Source organism: Chanodichthys erythropterus, chromosome 13 (genome assembly GCF_024489055.1).
Source record: "Chanodichthys erythropterus isolate Z2021 chromosome 13, ASM2448905v1, whole genome shotgun sequence".
Taxonomy (NCBI): Eukaryota; Metazoa; Chordata; class Actinopteri; order Cypriniformes; family Xenocyprididae; genus Chanodichthys; species Chanodichthys erythropterus.
The window spans coordinates 31,577,563-31,595,363 of NC_090233.1; the positions used below are offsets into that span (position 1 = coordinate 31,577,563).

Below are 17,801 nucleotides of genomic sequence, written 5' to 3' on the forward strand. Positions count from 1 at the left end.
AAAAATACAGTAAAAACAGTAATATTGTGAAATATTATTAGAATGTAAAAAAACTCTTTTCTATTTTACTATATTTTAAAATTTAATTTGTTCCTGTGATGCTCAAGAAACATTTCTTTTTATCAATGTTGAAAACATTTGTGCTGCTTAATATTTTTGTGAAAAATATGAAACTTTTATTTGAAACATTTTGTGACTTTACATTTCCCATCTACTCTCATACCTTGGACTGATCACCCTGCACTTGCTACCCATTATACTATCACTCACTCACACACACATAAAAGACACTCTACGTAAAGTCTTGTTTAGCCTCGTCTGACATTTCCCCTGGATTCTGTATTCTTGTGGTTGACCTTGGACTGTTACTTGTTTCTGATTCTCTGCTGCCTGCCTTGACCCTTGCCTGTTCCCGGAATGTGTATGTTTGCTGCCTGTCTTAGGACTCTGATTGTTTTCTGCCTAGTCTGAGTCACTGCCTGTCACTGTTTCTGCCACCGGCTCATCCCTACTATTATTGTGTCTGTGAACTTAAATTCAATAAAAGCTGCAGATGGATCCTCACTCCATTGACCCAATCCTTATAGTATTTAAATTATTGATCTGTGATACATTATGATTCACTTTCTGCTTCTCTCAAGGCTTCACCCACAATAACCTTAGTTGGTTCCACAATTGCAATTTTTCACACCAAAACTACATTCGGGTTTGACAAAAATACATCAAAATGTATTTTAAAATAAAATACCAAATACCTTAATTTTAAGTGTATCAAAAGAAACTACAAAATACAGCAGCCACACCATGTATCAAAATAAACGACTGTATTTTTGTATTTTAAAAATACTAATATCAACCTAGCTTACTGCAGTGTGAAACAAGTGTCTCATAGTAGTCGCTGAGCGAAGGCAGAGAAGCACTATAACAGCTTTCAACATAAATATATCTAATATGATAAACAGCGCTGCTTTACCCCACATATGCTTGATCAGAAGCGGAAGCAGCGACTGCAGCATAATAAAAGCTCAATCGTCTCTCATTAGAAATCAGCCTCGTTCAACTCTTACAGCACTCAGTCCTGCTCTGCTTCATACTACAGTAACGTTAATAATCTCATCCATGAACATGATTTCTGCCTGAGTCCGGTCCCGATTCTTTTCCACCGGCTGTAGACGTGAAGACAACACATCACATGATTTTGCAAAATCAAGGTATCATCGAGCTACGCCTTTGTTTTGTTACTTGATGTTTGGTAACGAAGGGCCTAGTTTGCATCAGCAACACTGACTCAATGACAAACAAGTCATTAATAATAAGACAACTGATGGCACCTGTATTCATAGCAACTAGTTTATAAATAACTAATTAATCAACTGATTGTTAATCATAAATATAGGGGGCTGCTGCTCGGTATAATTGTTTTCAAGAACATTATGTAAATTGGTAAACTATTTAGCCTAGATTACCATAGCGAAGACCAAAACAAATATCTGCTATGTTACTGTGTCTTCTTAGATTTCAAAGTCATATATAATGAATTGTATTGCATTAAATTAATTAAATTGTAATAATATTTGACAATAGTATTGTTTTTACTGTATTTTTGCTTAAAAAATGCAGCCTTGAAGAGCATAAGAGACTTCTTTGAAAAACATTCATCCCCAAACAAAATGGCCTTGAAGGTGTAAGCACAATGGTGATGATTACAATCCTTTATGTTTAGGTTTCATATGTAATGATAACTGGCCTGTAAAGATTAATTAAAGCAATGTCTTCTTATACAGTAAATTTAATTTAGCAACATTTCATAACTCTCTTCAGCTAGATTCTGAGACTTTATGTAACTTCAGTTCTAGACACAACCAATCAGGTCAGAACTGTTTGGCTTGATTTCAGAGTTCAGTTGGAGGACCAGCTCCAGTTCCCTTGAAGGAAAAGGGGAGGATGGGGAAAGATCCATAAGGAAAACTCAATTTAGTTCCTCATTTTCACTTTTAACTGCCCTCTGTGCCACCTGTACGTCAGAAGGGGGCCCAGTGGTGAGTAAACGCATCAGGCCCAGCTGTCATTTACCCAGTCTGTCTGCTGTGATCCCTCCATGGGCCACTTTAATTACTCGTCACCTCCTCTTCTGTCCCTGTGCTGCCTTTTCCTCCAATCGGTCTGGTGAGATGGGTCACACAGCAGGTGCTGGTAATTACTCATCCAGAAACCTTCAGTGTGTCCAACAGCATGGAGAAAAAAAGGAAAAAAAAACATTTTCCATCTAGAGCATGGTCTGTCAGGACCCAGATGATCTGCTTGTTCAACACAGCTGAAATATCATTCACATTATAATCAACAACTTTTATTAGATTTGTGTCAATTTTAAAGTACAACAAACCATAAGTGCGAGACATTTACATTTGAATAAATAGCACTTCCCTAGAATGGCTAGAGATTTTTTAACTAGAAGCTTTAAAAACAAGCTACATACTTTCTGAGTGATAAACGGAATTTACAGTGGAAATTTGATTGCTTTTGGCAGGTGCTTTGTTTGGGTCTATATTTAAGACAGAACTTTTGTGCTTGGTGCTTGGATAAAGATGTTTAGATACTGAAAACAAAAATGCACAGTGAAATAAATTTATCAAATTTAACATTATTATTGTTTCTACTTTCTAAAGACCATGAGATCACGTATATTTTATCAGTCATAGTTTTCTGATTCTATTCATATTTATATATCTAAAAGTACCCTAATGGTGAGTAAAAAAATATACAGTGCCAACTTAACAGAACGCATATATTTTCCAGATGTTATTTACTCATATTTATAATACTTATTTTTCAGTCTAAATGAGTCTTTACATGAAGATACTTAACTGCTTTTATAGAAAGCAGTCATTCACAAGGGGATCATCATATTTGGGGGTCCTAAGTATCATAAAGTCTCTGATCTAAACAAATCTGGTTGAATAAAATTTACATAGAAGCAGCCTTAATACAGACTAATTTATCATATTGTTTTGTGTTTACATATTCAAGGCAACTGGGGAGCCTTGAAAAAGTAATCTTAAAATGTATTGCACACTGTTATTTCATTTATTGCTCATGGAAGTGAAATATAAAAATGTTGCACAATAAAGATAATTTATGGACTCGTTGAAAGCAAGAACACACTTATCTAATGATATAAATATAATACACAACAAAACCAGAACGAAAGCATAATTGCATAAAATAGTCTTCTTTTGTTGTTTGTTTGTTTGTTTTTAAAGACACCATGATAATAATTATTTAAATAATTCATTTGCCTGGTTTCACAGACAAAGCTTAAGCCTAGTTTCAGACTAAAATGCATGTTTGAGCTGTCTTAACTGAAAGTAACTTGCACTGACATGTCTTAAAATATGTCAGTGCCATTGTTTTGTCTCAGGCATGTTAAAGCTATTTAAATGTCCTAACTGAACTAAGGACTAATCCTGGCTTAATCTAAACCTTGTCTGTGAAACTGGGCCATAATTTTATTATTTAAAATTGGTCAGAATTTATATTGCTAAAAAGACTTTTATCACTCTGTTGTGTTTACAGTCCCAGAATGTGAAGCATATTAAATAATTTACCTTTTGCAGTATGACATGACAAAAAAAAATCAATAAATTTCAATTTCCTTTTTTCTGAATCACTTGTTCCATTGATCCTGCATGAGCAACATGTGCCGTCTTCACATGAGGAACTCAGGAGACCAACTTACCCTGATGCAAGCGTATGGCACTGAGCAGAGGCTGGAGGTGATCCAACTTTATCTGGGCACTGACCAAATTACCTGCTCATGCTTGTATTATTTAATAAATAAATAAAAAATATGGGATGCGGAAGGAATAGCTTATATGACTGAAGAGGCACCATGAAATGCCCTTGGTTGTGCACAATTAACTTAGTTTATCTTTTTATGCCCCATTTATTGTTTTTATACAAGTGCAGTTCAGTTCACATTGATCTGAGAGCCAATATGTCATGCCCCCCTTTTTCCACATTCCCCAGCATTTAAGCATTTCCTCCTCATTTGGATAAATCGTCACATCTGTCATCGATCTGGTTCATGTCACGCTTGTGGAATATATTGATCTGTATCATGACCTGGTTTTCTCTAAGAGCCTACTCAATCAAGAGTGAACTGTATCACCCTGAAGGATCCCAGTCACGTTGCACACAATTCACAGCCAAAGACAGTAACTAGACCTATCTTTTGCTTGAACTGTGCCAAATTGAAGCCCCTGCACAATTTTACTTACTCTGCTGAAATTTACCAACATAAAAATGTCAGTTTTTTACTAATCTGAAAAGAACCTCCATTTTATTTCTTTCAGTTTCCCCCTCTGGTGTTTTTTCTCTAATAATTTTTTTTTTTTTTTATGTCAGTGTTTTTTACTTAGATTGGTAGACATCAAGTAGCTCCATGCCAAAATACATCTTGGAAAAGAAAGCTATCCCTCCTGACTACAGGACCGAAAGATGTCTTTGGATAATAGGTGAAAGGAGTAGGAAAGACATATGGACCTACGAGTCTTACATCCCAATGGTGATGAGAAATTAAATCTCTACAGAAAATTGCATGTGTTGAGAAAATCCATCCCAAGAAACCATCCCCAGAGTGGAAAAATGGTTATAGAAGAAAAACTTGGTATCATGCAATAAATGACTGAGGATCTCAATAGTTGTGTTCGGAAGGACTTGTCCAAATGCAGTATAGGCGAAAAGTCTGAGGTTTTCAACAACAGGTTTTGCAATTTTAAAAGTTCAAACTAAACATTAACTTAAATTCGGCATGAAACTTTTCTTCTCTATTGTGAAGTATATCTGAGTGAAATGGCTTCTCAAACAACAACAGTTTTTTTTTTTTTTTGTCCATTGGGAATTGATTGGATCGTTTGATTGTTGTGGTATGTTATTTCTGTGATCTCATGTGAGTGACAGGTTGTCCCGCCCTCGTGCCAGTAAACGCATCATCAGAGATCAGAGATGTCGCTTCAAGAGGGAGGGGAGGTTATTTTGATTAAAGATTACAAGGGCACATGAATATGCATAGATAAGTAATTTATAATAAATTCTGCCATATTCCATAAAAAAAATAATAATAATAATAAAAAATGGCCCATTTTGATTTCATGGTGACTTTTTAAACACTGTGATAGTGTGAGATGCTGAAAAGAGAATGGCTGGATCCATGGTAGTTTTATTTATGGGGTTTCATGTTCTCTCCGGCTCTTCAAAAATAGTACTTGGTTTGAGGATACAAGCCACAAATCTACCAGCAAACAGGGAATGCTTGCAACAGATTTATTTGCCTTTCAACGGCCCACACTTTTGGTGCCAGACAGCTCGCAGTAAAGATTCTTCAGGCTCTCGTCTCATTGGCTTCAGTTCGGCTTTTCTTGCCAACTCCAACTATTCTTTCTAAAGCTTCAACCTTTCAGTCCACACAGAGATCTCTGAGACCTTATACAGCCTTCCTGCACTGTTTAAAAACCCTCTTAAAAGGGCTATAAACCATCGCCCTGAACCATACCAAATGATGTCTTTAGAGGCATTATTTAAAATGTCCCTTTATAACTAAGCCTATGACTTTTCTCCTCACTTCAACATGACTGGTGAACTGTTATTCCCTCCGTTAAAAGGCTTTTGTGGGCTGGCCAGGGTCTCGTATCTGATTAGATTATGACTTTAAGTGGAGCTCTGGGCTGTGACTTTGAATATGTTGCCAGCAGATAGTTAATCTTGAAGATAGCTGGAGGTAAAAGGGACAAAGGAAGGAGAAGCACTTCAATACTAATCAGCTCAAAAGTCAATCAAAACTGAAGATTCATCCATGGGGCAAATTTCAAAGTGATGTGAGGCAGATTTTAGAGGATGTGTCCTCGGGCCAATGAAGAACCAGCCACTCATGCCAAACAGAAATATTAAAGAATCACTGCATATACATATACATCAATGGGACTCCTACAAAAAAATAATTTATTCAAGTATGCTTTTAGTATATTTCTTTTAAACTGAAAAATAAGAAAGTACACTTTCTGTCTACTTTTCAGAAATATGTACTTCTTAGAAATATACTTATCATTACACTTAAGTATACTTCACTTATAAGTATATTTGGCCTATACTTCTTTTGATTGAAATATACTTAAAGGTATAATTTATATATAAAATATAAGTATTCTAAGTATACTTGGCATGTAGTTGTGTTTACTCGTTTCACATAGTTTTAATTACTGTCTTATAAACTTATATGTTTTGGAATCTAAAACAATAGATTTGTTTGAAATTATTGATTTATAAAGAAAACCTCATGAAAACAGAACTAAATTATAATTATCTAGTTCCAGGTTTCTTAATAGTACTATGTTACCATGGTATAAAAATGCAGTTGGATAAGGAAAAGAACTTCTTATAGTTTATTACCTAACAAACATTAACAAAGAACTATTGCAAAATACTTTTCTGCTTGTTGGGAATCTTGTCCAAGGTCCTGAAAATCAACTCATCCTGACTGGACTGTCTGTGGTGCTGATTTTTGAAATTTACACTCTATAATTTAAGCCCAACAATTAGTTTGTTTTGACATTCTTTATCTGATTATATTGCTTTTCATCATCATCATGCAGACATTTTTGCTTGAGGTTATTCAGGATGTTCAGCCACATTATATTAAAATGCTATCTCTGATGCTTTGGCATATTTAATTTATATGGAACTTCTAATATCTCTAATTATGCTTTACTGCAATGTACAAACACAGTTTGAAATACATTTCATTTCACACTTTCCTCACATCTGAAATAAAGAGGCTGATTGAGCTAGAGCACATTTTCTTTAAAAGTGTTATGCAATAACCTCTTGTATAAGCATTTAGATTTTTGTACTGTAATTATATGTAAAAGGAACAAGAACACTGAGGTTTTAAAAAGTTGTGCATCTATAATTTTCAAAATGTTTTCCCTATTTAAAAAAGGTCAAACACAGTCAAGATGCCATCTTTTTTTTTTTACCTTTTTGTTTTATAGGTATAAAATGAGTCATATGTTTTTGTGACTATTTGTCATAATGGATAATTATTACACAGTGATAACTAATTATTTACATTACTATAAATTTGCTGCAATTTAAAAAAGTGTAACCATGCAACCAATTACTTATTCATATTAATTACATATTTTTTCATTTTTATCAATTGTTTTATCTATAATAACTTGAATAAAATCAGTTAATTTTGCTTAATATTACCACATGAAGCACATTTTTACATAACCTATAATTTACATCACATACTTTAAATAAAATGTCTGCTGTTTACTACATATATAAACTCTTGAAAGCATCATGGTTCTCTTCTAGAACAGGTACTGCAGGTTTCACAATTTGTCCCTTTGTCCAAATTATTCAGACAGTTTTCTTGGCATTAGGTTTGAAACACCATTTTTGCTGATGTAACTATATAGTCAGCTGCATATTTTTGCATGTGCATGAAAAAGAACATCATCAGCATACATTTGACAGACATCAGAGATGTCATTAACATATATGCTGAACAGCAATGTACAGACCCAAGATTGACCCTTTGTGAGACATTATATATAAAGTTACACTTCTCTCACACTGTTCATTGCATCTTCATGGCGGCAGCTGATGAAAAGTAAGTGTGACAGTATAGTTACAATTTTGTCATTGTTTTTTGTTTTTGTCAGTTAATAAATATAGTACCAACAGCCTTGCAATTTCCAAACAGAATTGGCATTTTGCAGCGACAACAAGGAAAACTGCATATATGTGCATGAACCAGTAGCCTACATGGTTTAATATACGAATGTAGACTCGTTTTTAAGATGAAAAGATGAGCTGGACAGGAATAATGCAGTATGTGGATGTGGGTGTATGCTAAATACAGTGCTCATTCCTCACCTTCCATGACAGCCCGCTTCACTGTCTCGAATTGTGGACACTATTTCGGTCAGGTGGATTGGGACAGGTCACCAGCTGTGTGAAAGATAATAAGAGAATTAGGTTTTTGCCATGGGCTCCGAAGAAGGTTAATAAGTTGTAGTAGAAGTAAAGTTGATTGTACCAACTCACATAAAAAGTTTTGAAGGACTGGTACAAAACACTGTCCTGAGGAATCTTTCTTTCTAGAATGTGAGTTTGTAGGCTGTACTGTATATGATGCAATTATAGAATGTGTAACGAAATAATGGCAACAAACATCTGTGCGATATCGAGTTGTCTGGGGCTGAACGAAATGGGCCTATAAGCTATTCTATTGTGTAAAAATGACTCTCTTAACCGGTACTTTTCAGTGACTCAAAAACATAAAACGCAACTAGTGTAGTGTGCTGGCTGTGTAGACGGAATAACGAACAAATTACTTCGTCGGGTTTTTTTTGTTTTGTTTTGTTTTTTTTAGTGAATTGCAGCGAGAGCAGTGTACTAATCCTGAAACTAAAGGTGTGTCTCAATCAGTTCCCTAGCTCCCGAGTTCGTGAATCAGTATATCTTGTACACGAATTCGGGCACTGGTAAGTACAGTAAAAGATGCTGGTTCACTACACATTGGGACACTTACATAGACTGTAAAAAACACTTTATTTCCGGCGACGTGACAACGTCCTCATTGTACAACATTACTGTACAACGTTCCAGTGCCCTGGAAAGATTCTGCGATTGAGACAGCCCTTAAAATGGCCGACTCCCTGGTTAGTGCCCTGACTACTGAACTAGGGAGCTGATTGAGACTAGGGTAAAATTCTTACCAGGCGAGTTACCGTCTGTCTGAAACACTGCCGTGTATAATTTACACGATTAGCAGAGAGAATTTCGTTCATTTATTTCCGGCGACGTGACAACGTCCTCATTGTACAACATTACTACTGGTATTTATTAACAACAACAGAGCTGATATTTTCTGACATTACTTGTAATGTTTAAATATTTATTTTGGCATATTTCTACTTTAAATATTAATATTTAAAGTAGGCTACATTATGATTAATTATTTGCTTGTTACATAAGCCGTGAATAAATTATAAATGTTAGCTAGATTATGTTCATTACCTGTCTAGCAACGTATGTTTATGCTGAAATATAATAAAATAACGGTTTGCATTTTAAAAAAACATCTATCGCGTATCGTTATGCGTAGTGAGTTGGCTCACGTGATTCAAGTTTCGCGCTTCAGAACTTCCGTTAAGGGAGCATAGTGAGCATCAATGCTCCCTGGTTTTCACGGTGCATTCTGGGATTTTTCAGGGAGCAAACGTTCCAGTGCCCTGGAAAGATTCTGCAATTGAGACAGCCCTTAAAATGGCCGACTCCCTGGTTAGTGCCCTGACTACTGAACTAGGGAGCTGATTGAGACTAGGGTAAAATTCTTACCAGGCGAGTTACCGTCTGTCTGAAACACTGCCGTGTATAATTTACACGATTAGCAGAGAGAATTTCGTTCATTTGTGAGGACAAAAATGAGCATTGTAGGCCTACCTTACTTAAACGAACTACGCATGCAAAATCTGCCTTTAGCCTACTGCACCAAAGAAAGCGGCTCTTTTTTTTGAGAGGCATGGCGATGCTTCACTCACATTGGTTCTCCTGATCTTGTCATTGGTCTGTACCAGAGATCAAACAGGCTTTCCATACAGGTAGCCAGCTTCCTAGTAGGCAAAGAAAGGCCATTTATACGGCTGAAAGCCAAGAAAAAGAAGCAATGATGAGAAGATGAAAGGACACTCACAGCAATCCAATCAAATTTGCCAATCTCCAGTGGGCCAATTGTGATATTTATATACTCACAGTAGTGGCTGTCTTTTAAGATGCATAAATCATACAGATCTCAATCTTCAGACCCAGAGGATTGCAAGTCGAAAAAGAGCAGATATCCACCTGTCTTATTTATAATTCCGTGCAAAACCTCAATCATCTTATAGCTGCAGGGGAGAGTGTCTGAGTGGTGATTATCCAGATACAAAAATCATTTGCTTAGAGGCAGGATTTATAATGCTTGTTTTGAAACTCAAGTCTTGGGTTTCAATGATCACTAATCAGTGTATATAGACTATTTTATATCTACATCTTCATCCATATAATCAGCATACATGACACAGGTCAATTTGAGTTGAGCAACTCACAGCATTAAAGTAAGATTTGGCCTTGCAAAATTATTAATTTATTCAGTCATCAGTATTTCCTAACCTTCACTCTCCCTGCCAGTGTTTCCATAGCAGCCACCCAGAAAAAGAGTCTCCATAGTAGGTAAGATCTATGTCATTCTGGCTTCTCAGAGTCAACATAATCACCACCGTGGCACCCATTGAGAGTACTACAGCCGATGGAAGGAGGGGAATTATATTCCAGACTGAATTTGCAGAATTTAGTCAGCATAACTAAGACATTATTAAAAATTTTGGGGTCTGTATGACTTTTTTAAAGAAAGAAATGTATACTTTTATTTAACATGGATGCATTAGATTGACCAAAGTGCCAAAAGAGGTGTTTGAAAATATTCCTATTTCATATAAATGCTGTTTCAACATGATGATATAAGAAATGTTTCTTGAGCACCAAATCAGCATATTAGAATGATTTCTGAAGGATCATGTGATGTGACACTGAAGACTGGAGTAATAATGCTGAAAATTCAGCTTTGCCATTTTAGAAATAAATGATATTTTAAAATATATGAACAAAGAGATGAGTCATTTTTAAACTATAATATAATTTCACAATATTGCTGTTTTACTGTGTTTTTGATCAATTAAATCTTGGACAGCATAAGAGACTTCTTTTATAAATATTTAAAAATCTTACTGACCCCAATTTTTTGAAAAGTAGCTAGCTTGCCAAAAAGCTTTAATAAAAAACTGATTATGCCTAAAAAGAAATAAAGTGTCTACACCCATGCAGAGAATACAATGCCTAAAATAACAATTACACAGCCTGAGTCAATCCCGAATTGTAAAGTTTACAGTGGGGAAATAATTAACACTACTGGAGAAAAATTATGAGGATGATCCATAAACATTCCACTAGCATCTCCATACATCACAACATGGCTGCAGGCAACTTATTATGGATGACGGGGAAAGCAGGGCAGTAACTGGCCCCCACCTCCCAGCAATTACGTCACCTATTAGGTCCCAAACCAGCCGTGAGATCATGCGAGTGTGCTGGAACAGGGATTTTGAACTGGCAAAGGGGCTTTGGTTGAAGAACAGATTAGAAGTCTGGTATCTTTGCCTGCTGTTTGAAGATTTAGAAACTAGATTATATCCAAAGAGCTATAAAAAGAAAACTCAGATTTTAAAAATCTTAATACTTGAATTGATATCTTAACATGTTAGCATAGCACTTTACCATACAACATTTGTGGCAGTATATAGTTTGCTTACTGTTAACATTTGCCAAAATGAGCAACAAAACTTTTGCTGAAGTACTGTATCCATTAACCTGACCTTCCATGTCTAGTGTGAGTCATGAATAAGTGAAATCAGCCAAGACATTTCACATCTCTTTCTTGACTCAGCATTTGATTAGACTGCCAAATGTTATTTATGTAACCCTTTTTTATTGTAACCTGATATCCCCCACCCTCCCCAAAAGTCTCCCTTGAATTGTTGCCATTGCCAATGCTATGACAGTTTGACGGAAACATAATCAGCAAGCGTCATTTGCTGAATGTCTCATCAAAAATGTACTGAATTTGTATAGTTCTGCTTATTTCATTTAGTCTACGTCACATCAGCAGGACTGTTCACCTCCCCAGATGTGAACTCTGGTTCCTTTTGTCTGATGCAGTGCTGGGTCCAGGGAGCAAGAAAACAGCCTGAGGATATATCTGATTAAAAAAACAATCTCACCTGTCTAAAGTTTCCACACCTGATGCTGTCTGATGTTGTCACTAGATAGAGCAAAGTGTGGCTAGATAAGGCAGCTAAGAGAGTATATGCACTCAGTATTAGTTTAATTTTTTAAAAGGCTGAATCAAGAGGGTGAGGTTAAGGTTTGGATGATCAGCATGACCCAATTAGCCCCTGCTGGTTGATGTTATAATTACAACATTGCTTCACTAAACGTCGTTTTGGGGGTTTTATTTTAATATTATTATTTTTTGAATAGTTCACTTTTGTCTTTAGATAATGAAAAATATAAAATCTCAATTATTCAGCGTTCCTCAGAATCAACTTGGTTATGTGAGTTTGAGAGGAGCATATTATCCAAGGATTCTTCTTTACAACTTCTTTATAACAGTAAAATTAAAATGATACTTAAGTTAAAAAAAAAAAAAAATCAATCTTAAACTGAACTATTGCATTTATACAGCTTAACCTGGAGGTAAATCAGTTTCTAGGCACCAACTTTGGTGAGGCATACTGTATGTGGCCAGAGCGCCCCCCAGTGACTGAACAGTGGAACTGATGAGGAAGAATTTTGGAAGGAATAAATAAAAATATAATATGATAATAATAATAATAATTATATATATATATATATATATATATATATATATATATATATATATATATATATATATATATATATATATATATATATAAGAGGATGGCCCAGTCTCTAATGAAGTGCCTGCACAAAAAACATTCTCTGCATTCTGCTTAATAATGTTACTTTATAGTATTTTAAGTATTTTAATTGTAGTTTGTTTGGTTCATGATTTTGTTTGGTTCATGTGCTTTTGTCTTTTTTATTAGTTTTTTTTTTATATATTTCTTTTTAGCTTTATATTTATTTCAGTATTTTAGTGCTTAAACTATTTTTTTTTGTGGCAGGTTTTATATCAAAGCTATTTTTGGATAATACCAGCAATACTTGTGACATCAAGGGGTCAGAATAAACAAAATATAAAAGAGCAATGTTTTATAAGTAGCTGAAAGAGTAATATTTTATAACAATGTCTTATAACAATAAATTGTGATTTTTTTTTGAGGGTTCTACTTGTTAAGATTTCAATTAAGTAAACAAAAAAGTTATAGTTATTTAACATTTTATGTTAAATCAAGTAGACAAAGTTTGAGATCTTTTCTCAAACACTGAATGCAACAGGTTTTAGCAGCAATAATTGGTGTGCTGCCACCCAGTGGTGAAACACAAAACACTTTGACAACATTAAAGATCTATTGAAATTTTAATAAAATCATTGGTCACAAACATTCTATTATTCTATTAAGTTAATATAGTTTAAGTTATTAAAGTTTTAAAATCCTCATTTCCTTCATTTATTATCAGTCAGAGTATCAGTCAGCATTGAGGCACAGACACACTCCCTGCAGTACCCAGTGAGAAATGTGCTTGGTGGTGAAAAGATCAGCCTCAAACACCAGTCCAACACCCATAGCATTCCTCCTCATTGAGGTGGTGTAGACTGGAGTCTTCAAGGTGTTCTACAAAAAATAACAAAAAACAAAGATACACTTTATTTACAGATTACAAGTCTTTCCAGACAGATATTCTAAGATGAACTGAACACCTGATTTAAAGAAAAGAAAAGAAAAGCATCTTGCCTGGAGTTTGAGGCGACGTGCTTCAATGGGAATGATTTTGAGAACGGGTAGTTGAGATGCTAAAACTCTGGGTTTGCTGCGCACCAGACAGCCCTGTTCAATGTCCCAGTCTGCCCCCTCCAGATACAGTCCTGATACATAACATCCTGGCAGAAAACAAAGAAGAACATGTGTTTGAGTCTCAATAACCTCATGTTCATTTTTTATGCGCAGGGTTTTGTGTGCTCTCACCCTGTCCTGGTCTCTCTTTGATCTCGTCCTCACTCCTGTACTGTGTAACCTGTGTGTAGAGAGTGGAGTGATCCAGAGGCCAGCCGTTCTTCCTGCAGGTGGCCTGGACCAGTGCTGTCAGGTACGATTCTGGGATATGCAAGCCTGACAACCACATCACGCAGGGCTCTCCCTCATTCACCTACATACATGAAAAACAATGAGATAAATTGTATTTATTTATTTAGTAGCACATTTGATAACTTTAATTAGAAGTTGATTTACATGAGCTGAGATAGTAGACATAATGAACACAGTGAGGTTCAAAGGTCGACACTGAAAATTTGGCATTTAAAAATTATTTTAAACCAGGATACAGGAAGTTTGAAGAAACATTGCATGAAATGAATACAAAATATTTCAAATTTACAAAAATTGTTAACACACATCGGCAAGGCCGTAAGTAATTTTTTAACAGACAACAAGGTAACACTTCTGTTATTCAACTAAATACACAAAAATATACAACACAGATATTTTTTATGAAATTAATATTTTATTCAGCTCCAAATCAGCAACATATTAGAATGATTTAATTTTAAATTGTAATAATGTTTAACACTTTTACTCTTTATATTGTATTTATGATCAAATAAAGGCTTATGGCGAGCATGAAACTTTATATATGGTGTGATAGCTGATTCTCACCCATGAGCTGTACTGTTCATGTCGTCTCTTGAAGTGGATCATCCAGTTCCCTAGAGATTTTAGAGTATCTGGTGCCAGTTTCCTCCAGATAACAGGAATCTGCCCATTAAACAGAGCTCTCGCCACCTCATCTAACTCGCTGCTCATTCCCACCTCACCAGCCAGGGCCTTTAGACAGAAAGCACACATACTGTACTGTGAGTGTGAAACCTTCCAGTTTTTCTTTTTTTCATATTTTATGAACAACCAAAGAATAGCATAAACAGTTGTATTAATTGTTAGCTGTAATAGTTTTTATTTGATTCTTTTATTTCTCTCCTCTTTTATTTTATGTCACTCACTCGCTGTAGTTCAGCCAGAGAACGTCTCATCCTGAGCGTAAGTTTGTTGAAGCGCTCCAGCTCTTGTAGCAGTACTACAGATGTTGGGGAGATCTCAAGCCCCATCTTCTTGCGGATCACATCCAGGTCAAATTCTTCAGGCAGTTTGCTCTGAATGTCCCGTGCCACTTGGCTGATGTACTCATCTCTACTAATGCCACCGCCAGAGTCACCTATACATAGCAATAAATGTATTTAAAGGCAGCGAGCATGAAGAAATAAAGAAAAACAAGAGAGGAATGATATGCTAAATATACAAATATATATATAAAGAGACACAATGAATTAAACTTTTGAACAGGATGAGCATCAGTGAATGTTTTCACATTTTGTAATGTTTGATATATATATATATATATATATATATATATATATATATATATATATATATATATATATATATATATATATATATATATATCAAACATTACAAAATGTGAAAACATTCACTGATGCTCATCCTGTTCAAAAGTTTAATTCATTGTGTCTCTTTCTGGAGCATCAGTGAATGTTTGCACCTTTTTTTAATATTTTTTTAAATAGACATTGGTAGATGTTAACATGTGCTAACAATTAGGAATATGGGACTAAACGTATATGGGATGATAAACTTCCTGTATTTTATATGTAAAATAAGCAGAATAATTGCAACAAGAAGAAAAAAATGGTGGTGGTAAGGTTAGAAAGCAAGTAGCTTGTGGAGTCAGAATGCCAGTCTGTTAGTCAAGTATAACAATGCAAAAAAACGATTTTTTTCTCGTAATTTAATGAGTTTATTCTCAACATTTTATCTCGACTTTTTTTCTCGAAATTTAACGACATTTCTCATAATTTAACAAATTTGTTCTCGAAATTTAACAACTTTTTTCTCGTAATTTAATGAGTTTATTCTCAACATTTTATCTCGACTTTTTTCTCGAAATTTAACAACTTTAATCTCGAGATGGTTTTATTTTTTTATTATTGCTTGGCCCTAATCCTCTTCTGTACATCTCAGATAGTCTGATGGCAGATAAAAATACATGACTTTAAATGACTTTCGAGTGATTCCTTACAAAAGTGTGCATCAAATATGCTAAACGTGGAAGCTCGAATGTGTGTTTGACACGCTAGAATAGTTCTCACGCATGATCAGTTGAGAAGCTTCTTTTCCTTTTAATGAAAGTTGACAAATCCACTTGAAGGTGCATACCACCACCAACTGCACGACCCCTGCATGATAGCTGACGTAAAATAAAGGATCTTGCTTAGGATTGCCAATACTGATCAGTTAAAAAAAATCCTTGAGATCGGCTCGGGACATCCCTTTATTTCAGTAATATAAAGTACTATAAATCAGGTACCTGTCTGAGGTTGTAGCTCAATAAGATGAGTCCACATGTCTCGAGCAGCCTGTGTGTAGTATCCGATCTCAGCGTTAGGGTGTAAACCAAACACTTCTGCCGTGTTAGCAAGAGGCAGCGACTCTATCTCATCTGCAAAATATGGAGAGTTTGAGTGTCTGTCACGTTCAGTCTTTCTGATGCTGGATTGTAAGCAGCAACGTACCAACATAAACCTGCTTGGGTCCGTGTGGCGGGATCTTGTAGTCCACATCTTTATTGTGAAAGAAGTGGAAGGGCTGGAAGGTGTCAAAGATGAAGTCACCCAGATACTCATCCATGTAAACTGTGAGGATCCTACGATCAAAGCTGTCAATAGCCCTGCCACCATACATCACCTGCAAGAGGCATTTGAAATTATATATAGATAAAATATAAATACAGTATAAATACAGTAAAACTATAATACTGGTACAATTTAAAATAACACAATTCCTCAGAAATCATTCTAATATGTTTATTGGTGCTCAAGAAACATTTCTTATTTTTTTATTGTTGAAAACAGCTGTCCTGCTTAAACTTTTTGTGGAATATATGATAATTTTTTTCAGGATTCTCTGAATAAAAAACAGCATTTCTTTATTAAAATCTTTTGTAACATTATAAATTGTCTTTACTGTTACTTCTGAACAGTCTTCTGCAGTCAGCCTATAAAATGACAAGATTAACTTATTATGATATTTACCTCTCCAATTAGGTATTTGAGACTTCCCCATGGTATCGCGGCATCTCCTTGAGTTTGGGCTTTGGTCAGGTAGGTGTCCAAGATTTCCATACACACCTGAGAGACAATGAAACTACATAATCAAAATGCAATGTAAAGTGTCTCAGACTTGACAATACTATCTGAACACTACCTCTAAGGACCTTCGGATTAGAGCAGCAAACTTACCAGGAAGTCGGACTCGTTGAAATCATAAGGCACATTCCAGCCGATCTTGCCATACTTGCGTCTTTCCTGCACCACAGCATGGAAGAAGGCCAGCACATAAACCAGACTGCGAAAGGCTGGGTGAGCACAGCCCATGAGCTTATCATGAGGGATCTTAAAATACGTCGCCCTCATGTTCAGCTTCAGCCCATTTGGAGGTTCTGTCACAACCTGAAGGCGACATGAGAAAAACATTAATTAACATGGAAATAAATAATCACACATTAAATGTCACACATTAAAAGTGTCCTGACCTTGAGCGATTTCTGCAGGATGCCGATAGGGAAGTCTTTAATGGGATCAGTAGTGAGCCAGAGACGGAAGTCTGGGTGGGGTTTAGTGATTCTTTCCAGTGCTTTCTCTAGATCCTTCAGCCATTTCACTAAAAGGTGACAGTTTTGAAGCATCAGCCACTGCCCTCGTGCCACTGCGGTATCCAACAGCTGCAATGCTACCTGAAATAGAAATGTTCCAAATTTTACATACTGTCTTGTAGATTTCAAATGTAGAGTTCCCATATATGTCTGTTATGATATTGGTGGTGGTCAAGATACAATGTCCCACTGCTGTGCACTGTACTGGTGTCAAAAATGATAATGGTCATGAGAACTGTAGCATATACTTGTAGCATATACTCTAGACTGTG

General features: G+C 35.5%; 1 protein-coding gene across 1 annotated transcript in view; it reads right to left on the bottom strand.

Annotated features, from left to right (window-relative positions):
* Positions 1 to 13,187: 13,187 nt before the first annotated feature.
* Positions 13,188 to 17,801, bottom strand: part of dnah10 (dynein axonemal heavy chain 10) — a 35,801-nt gene continuing 31,187 nt past the window's right edge. Inside the window, exons 66-75 of the mRNA XM_067405924.1 lie at positions 17,410 to 17,610; positions 17,117 to 17,326; positions 16,910 to 17,005; positions 16,391 to 16,562; positions 16,186 to 16,317; positions 14,804 to 15,015; positions 14,463 to 14,630; positions 13,776 to 13,956; positions 13,545 to 13,690; positions 13,188 to 13,424 (exon numbers count right to left, since the gene is read on the bottom strand). Of these exons, the coding sequence (XP_067262025.1) occupies positions 13,278 to 13,424; positions 13,545 to 13,690; positions 13,776 to 13,956; positions 14,463 to 14,630; positions 14,804 to 15,015; positions 16,186 to 16,317; positions 16,391 to 16,562; positions 16,910 to 17,005; positions 17,117 to 17,326; positions 17,410 to 17,610 (1,665 nt within the window). The 3' untranslated portion in view covers positions 13,188 to 13,277. The remainder of the gene's footprint in view (positions 13,425 to 13,544; positions 13,691 to 13,775; positions 13,957 to 14,462; positions 14,631 to 14,803; positions 15,016 to 16,185; positions 16,318 to 16,390; positions 16,563 to 16,909; positions 17,006 to 17,116; positions 17,327 to 17,409; positions 17,611 to 17,801) is intronic.